This window comes from Siniperca chuatsi, linkage group LG1, assembly GCF_020085105.1.
Source record: "Siniperca chuatsi isolate FFG_IHB_CAS linkage group LG1, ASM2008510v1, whole genome shotgun sequence".
NCBI lineage: Eukaryota > Metazoa > Chordata > Actinopteri > Centrarchiformes > Sinipercidae > Siniperca > Siniperca chuatsi.
The window spans coordinates 17,796,489-17,816,629 of NC_058042.1; the positions used below are offsets into that span (position 1 = coordinate 17,796,489).

At 40.7% G+C, this 20,141-nt stretch overlaps 1 protein-coding gene across 7 annotated transcripts in view; it reads right to left on the minus strand.

The window, feature by feature from the left end:
• The window catches only part of phlpp2 (PH domain and leucine rich repeat protein phosphatase 2), a 46,380-nt gene extending 27,481 nt beyond the window's left edge, over positions 1 to 18,899 (minus strand). For 2 of the 7 annotated variants that reach the window (XM_044207019.1, XM_044206994.1), the window contains exons 1-4: positions 18,746 to 18,899; positions 17,021 to 17,388; positions 12,438 to 12,721; positions 7,507 to 7,640 (exon numbers count right to left, since the gene is read on the minus strand). In XM_044207019.1, coding sequence (XP_044062954.1) covers positions 7,507 to 7,640; positions 12,438 to 12,721; positions 17,021 to 17,233 — 631 coding nt within the window. In that variant the 5' untranslated portion in view covers positions 17,234 to 17,388; positions 18,746 to 18,899. Of the gene's footprint in view, positions 1 to 7,506; positions 7,641 to 12,437; positions 12,722 to 15,528; positions 15,591 to 17,020; positions 17,485 to 18,745 lie in introns of those variants that run through there. The other 5 variants (XM_044207009.1, XM_044207030.1, XM_044207000.1 and 2 more) reach the window with 5 other exon arrangements.
• Between the last annotated feature and the right edge of the window lie 1,242 nt (positions 18,900 to 20,141).

Sequence of the window (20,141 nt, forward strand, 5' to 3'; positions counted from 1 at the left end):
AGACAGCAGGGCTGCTGTCTCTGCCAGGCTTCAAGTACACTCAGGTTAATGGCAGGTCAAATAAGCACAGAGGAGACACTGCCTCAGCCTCTTGTCCTCTGTTGTTAAATTTTCCTCAAACCAACTTATGCTGCCTCCCACTCAGAGGCTCTCATTGGCAATCTGCTCTCTCTCCCTCTCCCCCTCATTCTGTCTGACTCGCTCTTTCTTTCCACCTTCCCTTTCACTTCACAAGGGCATCCAAATGAAATGAAAGGCTGTTCATGTTTTTCTTCGCCAGGGAAACTGATAATGAAAAAGCCAAGTGCTTCTGACAACAAATTGGCTGGCTGGCAGATCAATAGCAGTGACTGATCCTTGGGCGTTCCCTCACTCAAAGAGAAAATTAAAGACACAAACCTTCACAGGGTGCAGTGATGGGGAAAACACCTGGACACGGGGCTGGATATCGAACCCCAATGTTGTTACAGGCTATGTGTCTGTAGCACAGATTACTATATTTGCTCAGATTCTTACTCTTCTTTACTTACTCTTTGATTTCCTAATTTTGACAATTTTAGACTGTATTTTACTGAGGCTTTTGTGCGGCTGCTTGAATTTAGACTATATTTAATTTTTGAGAAGTTTGGCTTATTTTATTTAATGAAAAAAATGTGTTTTGTTGGAAAACATGTTTATATTATAAAATTCATATTGGTACCAAAACTTGGGTACTGTATTGGTGTAAAAAAAAAAAAAAAACAAACAATAACCAGCCCTACTGGACGATTACAGAGAAACATTATTTCTGTGTCATTGCCCTTCCCTGTGCGTAACTGTAAGGAGACGAGGAACTATCATGGACAGACTATTAAATCCATGCAAGAAATCCACACACAAATCCCTTCTCCAAGTGTTGTACAGAGAGATTCAGCACATGACAAGCTGTATGTCTAATACAACAAACTTTTTTTATTAAATACTTCATTTGAGTATTTCTAATAGTAGTCAACAACATCAAAGGTTTACAGAATACAGCTGACAGCTGAAAGAGTAAGTTAAAATAAACCAAATATAATATATTCATTAAAACAAGTAATTAAGCAAAACACTCGCCCACTGCAGTACCCACATCAATAAACTCATCATTACGCACCCACTCACTACAAACTGACACAGGTTGACAGGATGTTCTCACTGGCTTCACAGTATATCACCAGAAACAAACACATGCCACACTTAGCTTTGTTATGCTGTCAGAGGGCTACATTCCTAAGAGCTCTACCTGCAGGATGCTAACGCACAGTCTGCTCTAGCTTCTATCAATGTTCTGAACATCCATATTGTGAGAAAGAATTCTTAAATAATCTTAAAACCAGCAAGAAGTGGTTTGGTTGAAGAATTCAGTGAACTTCAAATTTATCACAAGTAATATCTTAATCTACTAGCTATAATCTCCTGTACCTTGGTCTTTCTTTAAAATAACACTAAAAAAATTCTAAAGGATTTGTATGACATTGTTCATCTAACAAAGACTGATATGAGTAACAATCAATTATTTGTTCTTCTGTGTGAGAATTAGCTTACAATTACAACACCACAGACTCAAAACTGTACAGTACAGTTGAAGCACCTTTGGCTCAAAGGAGTAGAGCTGAAATGATTAGTTGATTAATTGATTAGTTAATCGACAGAAAATTAATCCGCAACTATTTGGATTATATATATATATATCTTTGATAATGGATTAATTAAAAACAGTCATTTATAAAGCTAAAATGCCAAAAATCTGCTCTTCAAATGTAAGGATTTTCTGTTTTTCTCTTTTATATATTTGCAAACTGAATATTTGGGGGTATTGAACTATTTATAGGACAAAAAAATACATTTAAAGACGTCACATAACATGCATATTCACGATGTGAGCATAAAGGCATCCACACATACACAACATATTGCTTTTTGCACTTCCATATCAATACACCCACCCATCTGGAAATCATTGGCCTCTTTACACAATATCAAACAAGTTCCAGCCATAAAGAGCCAACTTCTAAAACAAACACACGATATCCCTCAAGGTCTGTGGGGCTATTAGTTGCTAGGGAAACAGGTTGTTCACAAAATCAAAGTCCAATCTGAGTAGGTAAACCTCCATACTGTGTCCAGCAACCTCTGTGGAAACCTGGCCAAATCAATCCCATCCTACTGATGAAGAATAATGTTGACCATTCCCCGTGGCTCCAGAGGGGTTTAGTGACATGGTCATAGATGTTGTGTAACACTGTTTTCTGTTGCAGGATGTTTTTGTCCGAGCTATGGGAGTCTGGAGGTGCAGGGCCACAGAGAGGCTGTGCTGCCTCCACCAAACTAATCATCAACATGTCACGGCCTCCTTGGAGAGGTTGCCACAGGGACAGTGTGACAAGTGACACATCAGAAAGTCAACTGTATGACTTCTTATCTCTCCTCTGTTTATCTCAAGTGTGGCTGTGGCCTTCACTCACCAGCAAACTCAGTGACATCTCATGTCACATGACACACAAGATGAGGCCACAACAGGTCATATTCTGCTCCCTTATAACTGAAGAATAAAAATGGACAGAGAAATAGATGGAATGAGAGACAGAGGGATGTAGAGAGGTGACAGAGAGAAGGTAGAAAAAAGGAACTGACAGGGATATGAAAGGTGTAAGGTAGGATGTGATGGGGTGATGAAAAATAAGAGGAAGTGAACTGAGGAACTAGAACAGGGTGGAGGACTAGAAAGGAATTAGTAAAACTTAAGCCATTTGTCAAAATAGCTCCTTATAGAAGAACTGCTTGTCTTAATATCTATTACTATAACTATAACTATGAACTGATATATTAATATTAATATTAGATTATAGAACATTAGAAATAGAGCACCAACAATTAGTCAATTATTAAATGAGTTGATTGAATGAGAATATCTAAAATAATAGTCTCCAAAAACATCTATAAACTGAATATATTTGATTACCTTGAGCTCTAGGAAATTGTGATGAACATTCACACTGTTTTCTGATGTTTTATAGTCCAAACAATTAATTGAGAAATTAATCTGCAGATTAATCAATTATGGAAATGATTGTTAATTGTAGCCCTAATCTGAATGATAAACAAGAGTAGCACTGTTTAATTCAGAACAGCTGTTGATTAACTGGATCACAGCATTCTTAATGTACGTCAGCAAATGCACCATCACTTTTCAAAGCACGTCTGTGTACATATTGAGAAAGAGTTGGCACTACTCTGCCTTCAACTAAAGTATCTGCTCTGCTGTAAACCTCTTAAGAGTAAATGAACAACGCAAAATGGTTCATTTAAAATGATTCACCAAAACAGGTAAAGTGACAGTGCTTTTGATTTTATGTCATTGTGCCAATTTTCATCTCTTTTGTGTGATAGTTTTAGTCTGTATCTCCTGATCTTGGTCTAGAGGGTGTTAATACTTTGTTGAATCTGTTTCTAATCACATATTGGATGACTTCAAGGCAACTGTCGAGCACTCACTTGAACACAATACTCCCTGTATCCCAGAGCTTTTTTGTCTTGCTCAAGATTGCATAGATTGCGTTAGCATGCAGTAGGGGGTCAGTGGAGGCGGAAACACAGTCTGATTTGACTCAGAACAGCAAGCTCTTTTTGGCAGTAAAGTCAAATTCAACCCACCACCCAGATGTCTCTTCTTGGTGGTCTCTGTTTACCTCTATTTAAAAAACTCTTTAAGCAAGAAATTCAGTTCTGATATCAAATACAGCAAGCCTGCACTGTGCAGAACACAGATGGAAGACACACAGCTGAATGCTGCTTTTGAATACAGATGGCAATAAAACAGACCATTAAAATGGGGGATATTTTTCAGCAGCAGTAAGCCATCTGACTTGAAAACTGACCATGAGTCTAGGATGAGAGACAGTCTGCAGGATTCAAATGAGAAAGAGGAAATCTTCTGGAGAAACAGAGCTCCATCACAGAAACAGCATATTACAAGGGCTGGCAGGAAACCACAGAGAGCCTGCTCTGTGCTGAGCTCTGTTGCTCTGGGCAATTCTGTGGGAACCCAGATCTGAACAGAATTTCATTTTTCTCTTAAATCTCAGTCTGACTGCTTCTCTACTTTTTAACCCTGTAAACCAATTCTTTCTCCCTTTATACCATAAAATAAAGAAGCAACCTTGTGTTTGGTTATTCACTGTGATTTTAGTCTTTCAGTTTCTCCAGGACATTTTTATGATTCACTGATAAACCACTGGGCCTCTGTGTCATCACAGCTTAGGACATCCACAGTCTTCATTTAGGTTTAATTCCCGTTTCCAGCCAAATCAATACCTTATTAGGTGAGTTCACACTGCTCACAGATGACTTCATTCCTTCTGCTGTGACACTGACAGTGGGCCTGACGTGAACCATGCACAGCAGTTTCAGGTCTCTAAGCTCAAAGACGTAAGACAGAGATCACCCAGGCAGAGGTGGAACAGGGCCCAGTGGACAAGCGGCAGAGCTTACAGCATGCCTTGCCTGTGCTGCAGCTGTATGGGCCTACACAGAGAACCACTGGCCCTCAGGTCTCTGCAGTTGTTTTCACTAGGAGCATTTCTTATTAAGTCAGCATTTAGAAATGTTTACTCCCTTGTCCATGTTTGTTTTCATCTCATCTGTGCACCACAGCAGGAGGGTGTGCGTATGTGTGGGAAGCGGGGGGGTTCGAGATGAGTTTCCTGAACAAATAAGAGAATGGTGAAGTGAACTTCAATGGCTTGAGAGAAAATAAGGGCATAAAACAGACAAATGCACACACATGCAAATGAGCAAATGAGCACACCTACACATAAAATAAAAGTATGCACTTATATTTACATATAGACCACTGACTTATTATAACAAACCAATGTCTACTTGTAACCTCATGCCACTGATGGTATGCGCCTATGAGCCAAGAGGTTTAACCAAAGAGCAAATTTCCTCCTCAGACAGTTTTATTTGAATGATTTGTAGAGGCCTGAAGAGGTAAACCTAGCTAATGTGTTATAAGAAAAAAGATGGGAGAAAGATCAGAAAATATAAACTTCATAGCATAAATATATTTGGTAACACTCAATTTGAAGGTGGGTGCAAAAGACTGACTTGGCACCGTTATAACCATGACATACCTGTCATGAACATGAAGGAGTCTTTATGAAGGTTTATGACTGTTTTAATGTCATTTTTTAAATGCAGGGGGCACCTTAAACAAAAACCCATTCACCTCCATTGCGGTTGTGACAGAAATCTCAGAGAGAGTTATCTAAATACCTCGGCACATGAAACCAAAACTATCTGCATGGCTAGATACTCTTTAATCAACTTGCAATTTATTTTAGAACTACTTTCAGGTTGGAAACCAGTGTAGACTCTCAAAGGCTATTAAATGCAGAGCTGACACATGCAGTGTACCAAATCAGGTGGTTCTGTAGCGGCTGTAGTCTTTACTGATGGACCACAGTTTCCCTCGTATGCTTAGTCAGATCATTACCCCTGACAACAGCTGTTAGACAAGCAAGCACCTGGAAGAGGGATCTCAGAACAAGGCTGTTGTTGTGTGTTTCAACAATTCATCACAGCCCACCTACAGCACCACTGTGGGTGGGAATGAAAAACCACCGTTACCTTGTGCCACCCAAAAATTGAGGTGAAGCTGTATGACTGGAGAGCTCCTGAACACCAGCCCGGGGAAGGTGGGTGAACACAATGAGATAACTCAACACAACCACAACAACCTGCAAGTTATGCAACAAAACAGTTACTTCTTACTACCTCTCCAGTCCCAAGGGCACCAAATGGCTAAATCAAGTTGTGCTCTCAGCCTTGGCAGTGCATCAAGAGTGCCGGTGTACCAGTCATGCCTGGTCTCTGGTCCTCTTTTCCCATGAGTTGACAAAAGGAAGCAGGAAGTCTCCAAGGGGCCTGGCTAGACTGACCAATGTGGCCTGACTACTGATAGTAGCCAAGATCCGACCAGTTCTCGTGTTGACAAGGGGCAAACAGTTAAGCTTCCACTGGACACAAACAGATGAGGAATAAGACTGAGGCCACAGAGAGCTAAATATCTGACAGCTAAACAAACAAACATCAGTATTACCAAGCAGACATAAAGAGAAAGTTGTATTCATTCATGAGGCTAACTAAAGTCAGAAAAACAACACTGCTGCTTATAACCCAAATTTAGTTCTGATGAATGATTATCAAGACTGTGTAGTGTTCAATTGTCTATGAAAGAAAAAGCAGGATGCCATGGTAATGTATACTACACAGAAGATTAAAATTTTACGCTTTCCAACTCAGCATCAAAAATGTCTCAGAACCATGTCATGTTATGTTGTTTTTGTGCAGTGGTTAGCCTCACAGCAAGAAGGTTCTGGGTCTGAATCTGGACCTTTCTGTGTGGAGTTTTCATGCTCTCCTAATGGAAGGATGTTACATTTTACATGTTACAACTGGACAAATCTGAATGTGATCTTGTTGTTTCACATGTAAAAAAAAAGTAATTAAATCTGCTGCTACAGCTTCACAGTTAGTTAGGATTTTTACAGTCTCCTCACAAGTGCCTAATCAACCAGAAAATTTCAATACAAAGCTGTTGAGATTTGTGTTTAGCTTGTATTTTTATTCAGTGTGGCCGCACTGCATTTCAATGTAGGGAGGGTTGTGTACTTTATATGGGAGGATTTACATGTGAGCCCTTTAGCTGCTGTGGTTTGCTCAGTCTTCCTCTCTCTTTCTCTGGCACAGCAGCATGTGAGCAGTTCTAACCCCAAACATAAGGAGTTCGACTGACTCAGCAGGAACATCAGTTGGTTTATTAAGTGGAAATACATTACAGAACATCATTCACCATTTACCCTTAATGGCAAATCCCTTAATTGCTGCTACTGTAAGAGTATCATTAGACCAATGCACAGACTCAAAAGAGGAGAACTAGAGATGTCTGCGGGTTTATGTGAGTTGCATTAAGACACATGTAGGTATACAAATTTGTCACTGGTTTCTCCAAGAGTCACATCCATTTTGCTACTGCATTAATATATCACGCCTACACAGGGCCACTTAGTCACTCCAGTCCTGGGGTCATGGGAGCATGTTGACAACACCAGGTGAAAGGCAGTCCACATGAGGATGGAGAAACACCACAGGATGAAGGATAGTCAGTCACTTACAGTGAGGCCATAATGGTTGTGTGTTTGTGGTATCCCAGGCTATATTGAATTCTACAGACATCGCTCACAGGGAGCCTCAAACAGCAATTGCCTTTACTTTGTCCAGAAGAAAATCCTTGCTGAACGCACACACACAAGATCAAAAGAGGATGTGATAAAACCGTTTTGGAACATTTGACCTGCTGCAGCCTGTTTTTAGGCCTTCAGGTCTGTTTTCAGAGGAAGACACCAGGCTCCTACCAGATCCCACTGAGCAGCAGCAGATAGTGTAGACTGGGGATGATGGCCCCTGTAGTTCAGTACTCACCACTGTAGAAACGGATCAAACAGCTGAGGTCTGAGTTGGCTGCTTCTTGCTGTACTCGTCCAGGGTCTGCGTAGCCCATAGCTGCCAGGTAGTCATACACTATCTGGAGCGGACGCTCAGAGGGTTCCAGCCTCCTACAGGACAAAAGAAAAGGAGAAGTGGTGTAACAATGCCTGCCACAAAATAGTAACACCAGATTCTCTGTATAAGGGGGACACGTACACTGAAGCATTAACATCAAACTAAAGGTGAACAGATTCTTTATGCAGACAGTTTTTGAATGGGATAGCAGAAGAGTCCAGAGCAACTCCTAAGAGAAAAACTCTTGATGTTTCAGAGAAACGCAAAATATTTTAGAAAACAGTTACATCTGTGCACCTGTGCAGTAAGTATACTAATTACAACAACTTGTTGTAAAATAAATCTAAGAGAATCTGGCCAACCAGACTAAGTAGTGCAACGACAAACAAAAGATCCCTTACCGGCTTCCCACCCATGAACACTACCAACTATGTTCAATGGGGCACCTGGCCAAGCAGAAAAAAACTCTGCCAGAGATTGAACCAGGGTTCCTGTGATGATAAGTGCTGTTTTTTATTAAAAGACTACATGTCCTAAGATGTTTGACAGAGCACAGGATGGTCATTTGGAGACACAAAAAGTGGACAAAATACCCTTGTGCAAAATCCAAAAATGTCATTGGTACTGCGTCTGCACCTTCAATGGTTTGGGTCTGCACAAAAGCAGATACATGCGTAATAGTTGCAATGCATGTGCACTCGTCAGGACCTCTCACATAATTATAACATAGCCATTACACATTTTTCCTTCATGGAAAAGCTGCATTTCTCACTTTGATTAGCAAAATTAACTAGGTACATATTCATACCCCTCCATACCATACTTATTTTCTCAATAAAACACATATAAAAGTGTTGAAATGTATAATTTAGTCATTTTTTCTCTAACTGTGGATTTAACTTAATCTGGGGAAATCATCTCGGTCCACTAGTAATCACTTTATGGACTCTTGTCGCTGATACCTAATTGGATCATGTCAACCCTGAAATCCGGTACCCCTCGCCTGATACAAGCAGCCTTTCACATAAATGCTTAGTGTCTGGCTGCATGAAGGAAGCACAACAGCAAATGCAACTCACACTTTCACTTTTAACCTGATCCGCTGGAACAGAGCTAGGGTTTACTCATGCTCACTCATCTGAAAAACTAATCACTACTGATAACTGTTTTGAGTGATAGTCTGAGCCATCCACTTTTATGAATTTAAAGGCATTTTCAGTTTGCAGTTCTACCTAAGAAGGTGTTATACCATGAAGACGATGAGTTGATGTTAGTAAAGATTATTTTTTAATTTGTATTTTGATCTAGAGTTGGACTGATAAATCTGCCGGTTGACACTGACTTTTCACAAATATGTCACTCTGTATACATGATGACTGACAGAAAAAAATGTATTAAAAGAGTAACATTTACAGTGCTTGAAACATCACTCCTTAAGCACAGTAGGCAAACAAATATCAGTACCCATGCCCAAGCCAAAGGCCACCTTCCCTCTGTCAGCCTATATGATTTGTAGGATCATTATATCGTTATTTGATTTCAGACAGCTGTGGTCTCAACACCTCAATGCAGGATTTAGGCAGCTTCCAGCAGGCAGCAAGAAGAGGATGACTGACAGTCCCTGCTGATCATTCGCACTGATGCTTAGACTTAGTGCAGATATGCCTCATTTACTGACAAATCCTCCAACGTTGGCCAATGCAGCAAGAAGCTGTTAAATCTCTGTCAAATGCCACCCAGTGGGTGGTTGATTTTCTTTTACACCTTTACAATTATTATTAGTTTGTGCTGGTAATTCTCAGCATGGTTCCACTCAACTTCAACCCGAGTAGAGGTCTAATCAGCCAAAATAACTGAAAATGGGTGTGGGTGTGCAGGGAGTGACTCGGTTTGCAAGTACAAAGAAGATCAGAGAAGTATGTTTTAATTTCACAAGGGTTTACTTTACATTTTATTAGTTGGCAGGAGATGTGAAGCCTCATCAATCATAGATCATTTAGTGAGGTTTCAGTTTCTTACCATAGAGACCAAGTGGTATGAGAAGGAGGTTGTTGTTAGCAAAAGAAGCAGAAGAAAAGGAACATTGCCAACTGTGTAAACATATGAATTAGTTGCTATCCTTGTACTGTATTAGCAGGTACCTGTTGTGAAAATCAATAATTAGATCAGAATGGAGCAAAGCTCAGAATTTACAATCCAAATCACAATAATTGTGGATTGACATGATTTTCTAAATGGCTGGTACAGTAACACCAATTCCGTGCTTAATACTGTGCATAATGTTTATGAAAACAAATCTAATCAAAATCCTGCAGTAATTGCAGGTTAAAGTCTTGAACACAAAGCAAATGCAATATAATATTATCAAAAACATCCCCCATCAGTTGTTTTCTGTAACCAAAGTTCACAATGTCTAATCTGTTCCAACCCTTCCTCTTGTCCAAGAGGCCTTTCACCCGGCCTCCACCCTTCGCCTCCTCAGTGGTGAGCCCACAAGACAATGCCCCTGCATCACTTACTTTGATTGTGCCTGACCTTCGAGCATTCACCTGTGAATTTTACTCCCAGGCCTGACTCCAGTAGCTGGCACTGTGTCCCATTCCTGTGTGAGGTTCTGTCTGATCTTTCAGAACCAATCATAAGGCTATTCTTGAATTGCAATTGGTCTGGTCCCTCAACGTGCAGATTGTAGTTCCATCGGATGAGATGAGATTCCTCTGTAGTGTGGCTGGCCTCACTTTACATTTCAGAGTGAGGAGCTCAGTGATTTGGAGGGCCCATGATATCAAGATGCTAACTCTTCTGAGAGGAGCCAGTTGAGATGTCTAGGAGCCTCCCTTTGGAAGTGCTCTGGGCATGACAAACTGGGAGGAAACCCCAGACATACCCAGAACATGTCAGAGGAATTACATATCCCATCTGTCCTGGGAACACTTAAGGATCCCTCAAGGAAGAGCCTGTTTCTGGGGAAAAGAACACCGGACTGCTCTGCTCACTGTTGGCACTGTGACCCTGACCAGGATAAGTGGCTCAAAAATGGATGAATGGAAGGATGGATGTCCTCCATCAACTCCATTGCCTCAGTAAATTTATCTTAAGAAGGAGTTTGTCCGACTGAAAATATAATGTTCCCTAAGCAGGAAAGAACCCAGACTTCCTGTAAGCAGCACATTACTACAAGCTATAAAAAGAAAATTACTAAAAAAAGCTCCCATCCCTTCCATCATGTCCTTAGTTACAATTCTTTCTTCAGTGCTTGTCTCAGTGCTGTCACCAGCTTTATATGTTTCAGATGCTCATTTATACAGTACATGTATAAATAATAAAGTACATTATCAAACACATATTACTTAGAACATTTATCTAAAGTTTAGAAAAATTATTTACAAGAAGGAGATAAAATAGAGGACTGGAAGCTCTTTTAAGGTCAAACATAAATGTCCTAGCTCATGTATTTTCCATGAAAAAATGCACTAAATTTCATGCATTTAATGCAACCTTGACTTATCTTTACTGTATGTGCTGTCTGTCTGTAGGAATGGAATTTTTTCTTGACATTAACAGAAATTATAGTCTTAAGTCGCCAATACCCTGTTTTTGGATGTTGAAAATTTAAATATTAAATTTAAATCTACCTGCTCATACTCGCTGGCAGACTGCAATTTATGTGCTATAGCGCTGGAATGAAAACTAAACCAACACAGCCTATCCACAGGCTTACCAAAAGCCTTTAATTTATTACCAGTCTGAATAACTCTGTAATGCCTACAGCTTTTTATCAGTACAGATATAATGAAGTTGGTTTATATAATGTTAGTTGATAACACCATTAGCTACCAGCTTATAAAGTGATTAACAACCTCCAGTCATGATTTCCAGCAAAATGTCTGCAGCACATCCATGGAATAATCTTCCAGCCATTTATGCTCACTAACCAACAACCATTTACAATTCTCCACTATAAATGCACCTACTGGCATTTTTGCTGGTACCCCAAATGCCTTGGAGCAAGATTTTGCTCTGTCTCAATATCCAACATCATGTTAAAAAAACTGAGTAGACAGTAAGGCTTACATAGATTAAGCCATAAGCCACTGTGATTTATGCTATAGCTGATTTCTTAGTTTAGACTCTCCTTTTTAATATCTTCATGTAGGCTTTCCCAGGAAAGCAAAGGAGGAACAGCCCAGCTTCGTTCTTGGTCACGGATCAGTGAACCAGCTTTTTATCCTTTCACAGATAATCAAGGGGTCATTTGCTATTTCTGTCAGCATATGTCTTGTGGAACTGAGAGGTGTACAGTCATGTTCCCTGAGGGTATCCTGGGTGAGGTGCTGTGGGAGTATGGGATGTTGGGGTAACTGCAGCAGGTCCTCAGTGTGTTTGCCTTCTTTGCATTGTGTTTTGTTTTTGTGTTGTGTTTTGCGTAACATCTCATGTTTCCCTTGCTGCACTACATTTGCCTAACTGCAACCCAAAGCATCATTTTACGCTTCAAGTCATTTCTTTTTCATTTTGTCATTTCTTTCACTTTTTTCCATTTCTATGTTAGCCAATGATTATACATTAAGCTGTGAGCTGTCAGATGCTTTGGAGTGCACAGTAGTACTGTAGAATAGATCCAATGAAGACACTGACTGCAGCTGTTGGATGTTGGCCCATTCAGACTAAATGATGCAGGTTTAACCCACATCACTGTGTTGTTCTGAAATGGACACAGGGTATTTGGAATACTCCTGCCATGGCCCTTGACCAAGGAAGGCACTATCCTCTGAACAACAGTTGGCCTCTGGATACATTTGCCCACAGGAGATAATAAAGTATAACTTATGACTTAAATGTGTATTTACCTGACTAGGTCTCCATGAAGCTGAACATAGAGTCCCTGTCCATCTCTCTGAGCACACAGCTCCTCCACTGTGGTACTGGTGGAGCAGAGCACCAACTGAAGGTCTGTCTGAGGGGTGGAAGATGCCTGTGGGCCAGAGGCAGGTGGCTGGGGGTCCACTGTCCCCCCATAGAGACACACACAGCCCCGCTGGGTGTCCCCCTTTAGCCAGTCTCGCTCTCGTGATCCAAATCTGGTCTTTCTTGTCACACAGCCACGACTCCCATTCCGTTTCATGTTGCGCTGCTGACACAGAAAGGGTCATTTTAACACACAGGTTGACATCAGATACATATCAGCATGTCTAACAGCCATGGCCTGTCTGAAGAGCTTGAGGGGGTTCAAAATGTACTGTTGACCCTCCCAGAGGTGCTGGTAACTTCTGTGCTAGTAGTTACCAATTGCATAGTCTCAACAATCTACTAACTCTCCTCAAGTGTGGTTTAAGAGTTATCTGTACTGGAACATAAAATGTTATCAAACTAAAAATGCAATAATACAAATATGAAATATGCTGAAACAGTATCTAGTGTCCACAGTGCTGATCCACAACTTTAGGGAAGAGTCATTTACAGCAGACAAGGGTTGTTACAAAAGGAACTGGAGGATTTCAACTATGGAGACATCAAAGTGCTCAACTACAGCCTCAAATACAGGAGGGACAATACAGATTTCATCGCACTACAGTATTTATGTCTTCTAGCAGCGGTTAGCCGATACTTTAGCAAGTAAAGCTATCTTTCCATCAGGAAACTCAATCACAGAGAGTTGAGGCCAAGCAGCCAGAGGACATCAGACAACGTGTTCCGTGTGTACTCCATCCACGAGACTCCTTCTTGTTGTTTTGCACTTTAATATGACGCACTTTAATATGATGCAGTTGGTGCAGTTAGTAATGCGCATGCGCCAACGTGCATGCTGCCTGTTGCCGTAGCTCCGTCTCGTCGTCTTACTTTTTCCAACTTTTAGCTTTCCTTTTTCTTCATAACTTGAGTAACTTGTGTACAAGCATAATTTAAACTACGCTCTTTACAAAAATGAGAGTAGAAAGTGTTTTGGTACTTTTTTTTGCCGTGAAACTTCTTCTCCTGCTACTCGGTCAGGGCACTGCTGCAGATCAGCTGTTTGGCCGCATTGTTTACACTAGGGAACAGCTGATCGCGCTGAAGCCAAGCGGCATGGCACCCAGGACAACCGATGTCCCCACTGAGATCTGGAGGAGGACACACCGAGGATGCAGAGGTGGAACGAAGCGGTGATAGAAGAGAGTGGGGTCCAGACAAAAGAGACTTAAGAAGTCAGACGGAGTTCCGTGAGTGTAGTTTGATGTGCTTCTCAGAGACATGGCTGCACCAGGATATCCCGAACCATAACGTTTCCATCGATGGCTTTCAGACTGTTCGGGCCGACTGGGATCACACCGGGAGCGTTAAGCGGAAAGGCAGCGGGTTTGCTGTTCTGGTCAACAACAGATGGTGTAACCCTGGTCACGTTACTATCAAGCAGAGTATCTGTAGCCTGCTGATGAAACTACACTCAAACAAGGCTGCAGGCCCCGATGGTGTTTGCCCCCGAGTTCTAAAAGCCTGTGCCCCCCAGCTATGTGGAGTCCTTCAGCATGTCTTCAACCTGAGTCTTCAAAAGGTCCCCTGTTCTGTGGAAGACATCTTGCCTCGTTCCTGTGCCGAAGACGCCGCGTCCCAGTGGCTCCAAGGACTACAGACCAGTGGCACTGACCTACCACACAATGAAGACCCTGGAGAGACTGGTGCTGGAACAGCTACGGCCCATGGTCAGACCCCTCCTGGACCCCCTTCAGTTCACCTACCAGCCCCGACTGGGAGTTGAGGACGCCATCATCTTCCTGCTGAACCGCATCCACACCCACCTGGACAAGCCGGCAAGCACGGTGAGGATCGTGTTTTTTGACTTCTCCAGTGCTTTCAACACCATCCGGCCAGCCCTGCTGGGGGAGAAGCTGACCTACTGACCTAGACCTACGAAGGGCCAAGGCACCAGTGACCCCAGTTTCCATCCAGGGGGTCAGTGTGGACATTGTTGAGGACTACAAATACCTGGGAGTACACATGGACAATAAACTGGACTGGGCTAAGAACACTCAAACTCTTTAAAGGAAGGGCCAGACCCACCTCTATTTTCTGAGGAGGCTGAAGTCCTTCAACATCAGCCGGACAATGCTGAGGATGTTTTATGAGTCTGTGGTGGCCAGTGTTATCCTGTATGCTGTTGCATGCTGGGGCAGCAGGTTGAGGGTAGCGGACGCTAACAGACTCAACAAACTGATCCGTATGGCCAGTGACATTGTGGGGGTGGAGCTGGACTCTCTGGCGGTGGTGTCAGAGAGGAGGATGCTGGCCAAACTACATGCCATCTTGGACAGTGTCTCCCACCCACTCCATGACGTGCTGGTCAAACAAAGGCGTACCTTCAGCGAAAGACTCATCCCCCCAAAATGCACCACAGAGCACCACAGGAAGTCATTCCTGCCTGTGGCCATCAAACTCTTTAACTCTTCCCTCTAATTGTTAGTCTATATGACCTTAAGTCGATAAACTGGACATTGGATCATAAACATCAATGTAATACTTGAAATAATTGTGCAATATTCTCTGTTTAATACTCTGGTGCAATATACTCTGTTTTCAGTTTAATTTATTGAAATTTATTCATACTTCTATTACTGCTATGCAATATCCACCGTCTCATAATAATCTTAATAAGCTACACTTAACTTGACAGTACATGCACTACTACTTATTACTTACATTATTACATTGTATTATTATACCGTACATACTTATCATCAACCGGTAATCCACTTTGTACTTTACACTTATTTTAATTTTAGACTTATACCCACTTGGTACTTAATTTATCTTACCTGTATTATAGTGTAATATATTTTTTGCTTAGTACTTCTACTCCTGTGTGCACTGACATGATAGTGAGCTGCTGTAACAAAAGAGTTTCCCCTCGGGGATTAATAAAGTATTTCTGATTCTGATTCTGAATGAGTATGTACTTATGCTTACTCAGAGGACGTCAATTGAGTCGGCGGTCCTCCAATGTTGCCCAGGACACATTTGCGTACACACTGTTAAAAGAATGTGGCCATATGTCACATATGTGGTCTGAGCGATCGGATCTCAATAGTTGCATTTACATGGACACTAATATTCCACTAATAATCGGAATAATAGAAGAGACTGGCCCAGTCTGGTCCGATCAGAAGGAATTTTCAATCCAAGTGAATATAGCAAGGACTGAAACAGAAACAGAACAGCAAAACCTCTTCTTCTGTCATATATCCAGCAGATTAGACGCTTCACAGAGGTGATCAGATCACCCAGGAGGCATGTTAATGCCAGGTGTAAACAGGGCCTCGGTGGTCAACCCAGTCGACTACAGATGCACTGGGCAGCTCCACAAGGCAGCTTCAAGGTGTGGATATGTGTCACTTTATGAATGTAAAGCAGGGCCACACTGAATAAAAGCATGCATGTTCAGTAAGCCTGTCCTGAGTCAGAGAGGAGTAGATAAATATACTGTATAGTTTTCTACCTTTAAGGACAGATTTGTCAATGACAGATGGCTGACCTGGGTCAGTTATTCAGTTAGCTATGGAGATCCCTTGTAGACTTCATGATGATATGGCATGTAACTATAACAAACTGTATCTTGTGCTTCAGCAAATCAACAAACATGGCCATATTTTAGCAAGTACAGGCAGGCATGTAGGGTTTAGATGTGACCCCTGATTTAATTAACACACCTGGGTGCATTTCCTTTCTGATCCTCAAAAACTCAACTTGATTATCTATTTTATGTTGATGTTAACAGGCATGAAAAATACCAGTAAGCATTGCCCCTTCACACTGACTGAATTATGGGTGAATGGTTTCACAGCCAATATCTGTTAGCAGAAATATTGTAGGGTTGGCTTAATCACATCTGAAGAAAAATCAGCATTTTACTTATGGTACTATGCACTTATTAACAGGGTTACCTATTTTATTTTATGATTTTCATGTGTGCCCTTCAAATACAATAACTGAGTAATTCATGCACATTAATTGAATAGCACAGCCAAGATTCTCTGTGTGTGTGAGAGTGTTTGTCGCTGCCTTGCAAGCAGCTACCGACTTATATGTCATTACACATCTTGTGTCTTGCCCTAAAATGTCATTGAAGAACTGTTCAGCAGTGGGCCTTCCTAAAAAAAAGCTCTAACAGCCTACACTGTGTGTGGCTGTTAATTGGCTCTGGTACATTCATCACTAAATGGCAATCATTCACAGATCAATCATCAACCAGAGAATATCTGTCACTGGACACCACAGCTATTACATAATATTACAAGGATGCATTTTCATTCTCATGGACTTTGCCCTGTTTGAATCACTTACTGTAATGTAAGAAAAAACCTTGACATGTAACACAATATAGAGATATTTGTCGCGCACTTTGTCCTGTTTGAATCATCTACTGCATCACAAGAAAATAAATCATCTCGTTTTGACTTGCCTTTAGCACTCGAATCCCCGTTGCAGTATGAGCTCCCGGACCACTGCGGCTGCCGCGACCTGCAGTCTGATTCAGCCCCGCTTGGTGGACCACCGTGTCCGGCTGCCTGTCTATGCAAGCCCCGTTATCTCCGACATCACCTCCTTTCTTGATGCCCGTTTGAGTGTTAGTCGCCACGACCGCTGTATTATTATCCTCGTCTTCCATCGCCATGTATGATCCCTTTTAACAGCGACAAAAACCAAGAAGTGCCGTCCCGGTACGCGACTGGCAAATTCCCACGGAGAGGTGAAAATTCATCCTGTGTCGGTGCAGCGACGCCATATCCAGACTGAATCTGACTGTTGTCAGATAGGCCTGCTGGAGAGCTGATCAATAAACATTAAATGGGCGGGTTAAGGGTATTTATTATTCATCAGCCACTGCCCCTTTCTGAGGGGAGAGGCGTAAAACATTAAACATAAGTCAAGTATTTTACCACTTGATGCAGTTCATAAAATGAACGAAAAATGACGACATACCGTTGTAGGGCGTGTCTTTGGTACTCACGATGTTAACTTTTGTGGTATGTGCGTTTGTAGATTGTATTTGTAAAGGTATACTTTATACAGTATATGTAATGCTTTTTTAATATTTCATGGTATCACTAGCTATAACATTAAAATAATTATATTTAGTGCCATTTTTCTACTAAATCACCCTCTATAAAGGATTCCTACGTTGTAACTTGGCTTTATCGATGCTTAATAAATAATATACAATTGCTTTATTTGCTAGATCGGTTATATGCCATTAAGAAGAATAACGTTTGGGTTGCCAGGTTGGGAAAAATCCATTCAGCTGGTGTTTATTCTCCTCCAGAATATGACACTTGCTTTGTCTTGGTAGTTAGCTCTTTAATTCATCCTAGTAAGTAAATAAAATTTAAACCTATGGACTGTTTGACAACTTACCTTCTGGGAAAGAGCTGTGGAACATCTTCAACACTATCCATTTATTAACTTATTACACTTGCAAACTAGATTTATTAATAACTCATTAACATTTATAATTCCATATGACTTACTGACTTTTGCTGTTGTCTTAGAAAGTAAGAAAGCTGTGACTCTTTATTGATGACTTATTACCATTCGTAACAACATGATTGTTTGATTTATTGACTCACAGAGAGATTCTTCCCAATCTGGCAACCCAAAAGTAGGTAATTAGGTACTTCTTATGGATTACAACCATTACAACTGAACTATAAAGCATTTGTAAATGATTTATTAACCATTAATAAAGCCATACGTTAACATTAAATATTACAAAATGGTGCCTTATTAGAACATATACATATAAGATTTAAGAGTTTTATAAACTCCAACTGTAGGCTATCCTTTAAACTGGTTATTTAAGACGAAATGTTAGAGCTAAAGTTAAGCTAACTAGCTAGCCTGAGATGACAACAAATCTTTTTTTTGCTAATTTTGCTAATACCACACCTTAGCTATCGGCTAACATTTAAACTCATTAGCTTAACCCTGCATCCCTTTACACCCACACACACACACACGTTTCATTGAACAATTTACACAACAACGTAAACATAACGTTAATACGGGCTAATTTCTGTAGCTTTAGCTAAAAGATAGCTAGCATAATTATAGTCTTCTTAATTTTACTATGAATTTGACTGAACGTTAATGTTACAAGCTGGTACTTTTATTAATTTCTTTTCCTTACCTAAAGTTACTTGGCTCCAGTGGGGTCAACAATGCAGCCAAAATCATGTTGGAGGATCGCTACTATAGTTTTAATTTTCTAATTGAATTCAATAGGTTTAAAAAATGGCAGTTATAACGTTAAAAATCCAGGCAGAAATACTGGCGAAGATCTGTAGAAAGGATGTCGGAGGACTATCAAGGGCGGACGACCAACCTGGTAAAGTGCGCAAGTGCCCCGAGGCCCCAAGTGTCAAATTATTTTGTGGTAATTTGATAAAATGCACGTGTTTGGTAATATGCACCACAAACACACAAAATAAACTGAACTGGTAAGGGGCTTAAGGGTGGCTCCTGCAGCTTCCCTGTCTTGTGGTGGGTCCCTGTTTCAAAATCTAGTTCTTCTACCTTTAATATTTAAAGTGATATTATGCTTAGAGGGTGCGTATTCCTAAATAGATTCGAGGGTCATTAAATTATCAAAAAATAACTTCTTAAAAAATCTTTTACTTTATTTTTGTATTTTAAATCATGTTGTTTGTTGATACTGTCCCTGTTTGTTCTCAGTATTGTCAGTGCTGTATTGTTTTCAACCTGTGGTGAAACCACAGACAATTTTCCACAACATGGACAATAAAGTTCCCTAACTGACTAACTTGGGTACAGGGGTGATTAGAGCTCAACTGGGTCTCCACATCTAATTTTTTAAGATCGTAAATAAAGTAAAAAGCACTCATTATACTGATATAATACTGAAAAATTATACTTAATTCTCAGAAACCGCTGAATCATTTGTGGGATGAAAGGTGGTGTAGGTTATTCAAGGGGCCCTAACTGGAGGGCTGAATTCCTAGCTCAGTTAAAGAGTAGGCCTTTTTCACAGCGGACATGTTGACTTGTCATAGTAGGAAAAGCACAGGTGATAGAAATAACATTAAGGATAGCTCTGTTGTGTTCAAGAGTGCCAGTAAGCCATGACAGTACAACAGTGAGCCAGCATGCACAATAGCAGGACCCTGAAATTAAAGCAGCTAAATGGTGCTATATATCAAAACACCTTCCATGAAAAAAAGCCTGTCAGTCTCTTTACCTTTTTAAACTTCAGCTCTTCACAGGCCCCCCTCCTCTGCAACTACACACAATAAGGTGAATAAGGTTTAGTTCCCACAGGGGCTCTTCATGCTCAAGGTTTAACCTGCACTCTTGTGACATTAGATGCTTAATAAAAGCAGCTACATGGCTGCATTTCACATTTTTGAATTTAATCCATGATATACGTATATATACATATATATATATGACATTTTATGGTCAATTAATAGCAATCTTTAAAAAGATTCAAAAATGACTATTATAACTATTATTACAAGCATGATATAGGACATAGTCTATCATATAATAAAAAGTCAGTTGAGCTA